Source organism: Penaeus monodon, chromosome 31 (genome assembly GCF_015228065.2).
Source record: "Penaeus monodon isolate SGIC_2016 chromosome 31, NSTDA_Pmon_1, whole genome shotgun sequence".
In the NCBI taxonomy this organism is placed as follows: Eukaryota; Metazoa; Arthropoda; class Malacostraca; order Decapoda; family Penaeidae; genus Penaeus; species Penaeus monodon.
The window spans coordinates 33,076,987-33,077,425 of NC_051416.1; the positions used below are offsets into that span (position 1 = coordinate 33,076,987).

The 439-nt window shown below is 60.8% G+C and overlaps 1 protein-coding gene across 1 annotated transcript in view; it reads right to left on the minus strand.

Moving 5' to 3' along the window:
- LOC119592862 (non-symbiotic hemoglobin 1-like) overlaps positions 1-275 on the minus strand; it is a gene marked incomplete in the record, with an annotated part of 162,471 nt that extends 162,196 nt beyond the window's left edge. The window contains 1 exon segment of the mRNA XM_037941756.1: positions 1-275. Coding sequence (XP_037797684.1) covers positions 1-233 — 233 coding nt within the window.
- Positions 276-439: the final 164 nt, after the last annotated feature.

Sequence of the window (439 nt, forward strand, 5' to 3'; positions counted from 1 at the left end):
CCGCCGAGTGCTGTCTCGATCGTCTTCTGCTTCGTCAGTCTCCTGCCGTGGTCTCCCTCGAAGGGCTTCTCCCGGTCGCTGTCGGTGGCCTCGTCCTCCGAGTAGCCCCTGAGGCTCTCGGAGTCGCGGGACTTGAAGGACTTGTTGTATCTCTTGAGGAAGCTGCTGCGTCGGGAACTGCCGCTCCGCCCGCCCGACTCCACCGAGTCTTCGCGGCCGTAGCTGTTGCCCATCGTCGAGGAGGGGGGAGGGGGAGGGGGAGTCACGTCAGCAGAATGACGAAGGGGGTTGGGGGAGGGCAGGGGGGGCTGAGGTCAGGGAACAAGGGGGGGATATAGAGGGGGGGGGGAGAGGGAGGAGCAGGGAGTTTAGTGGAAAGAAAAGGTGAACGAAATAGAAAAAAGAAAGATTATTTAAATCGAATTTAGGAGGAGGGGGG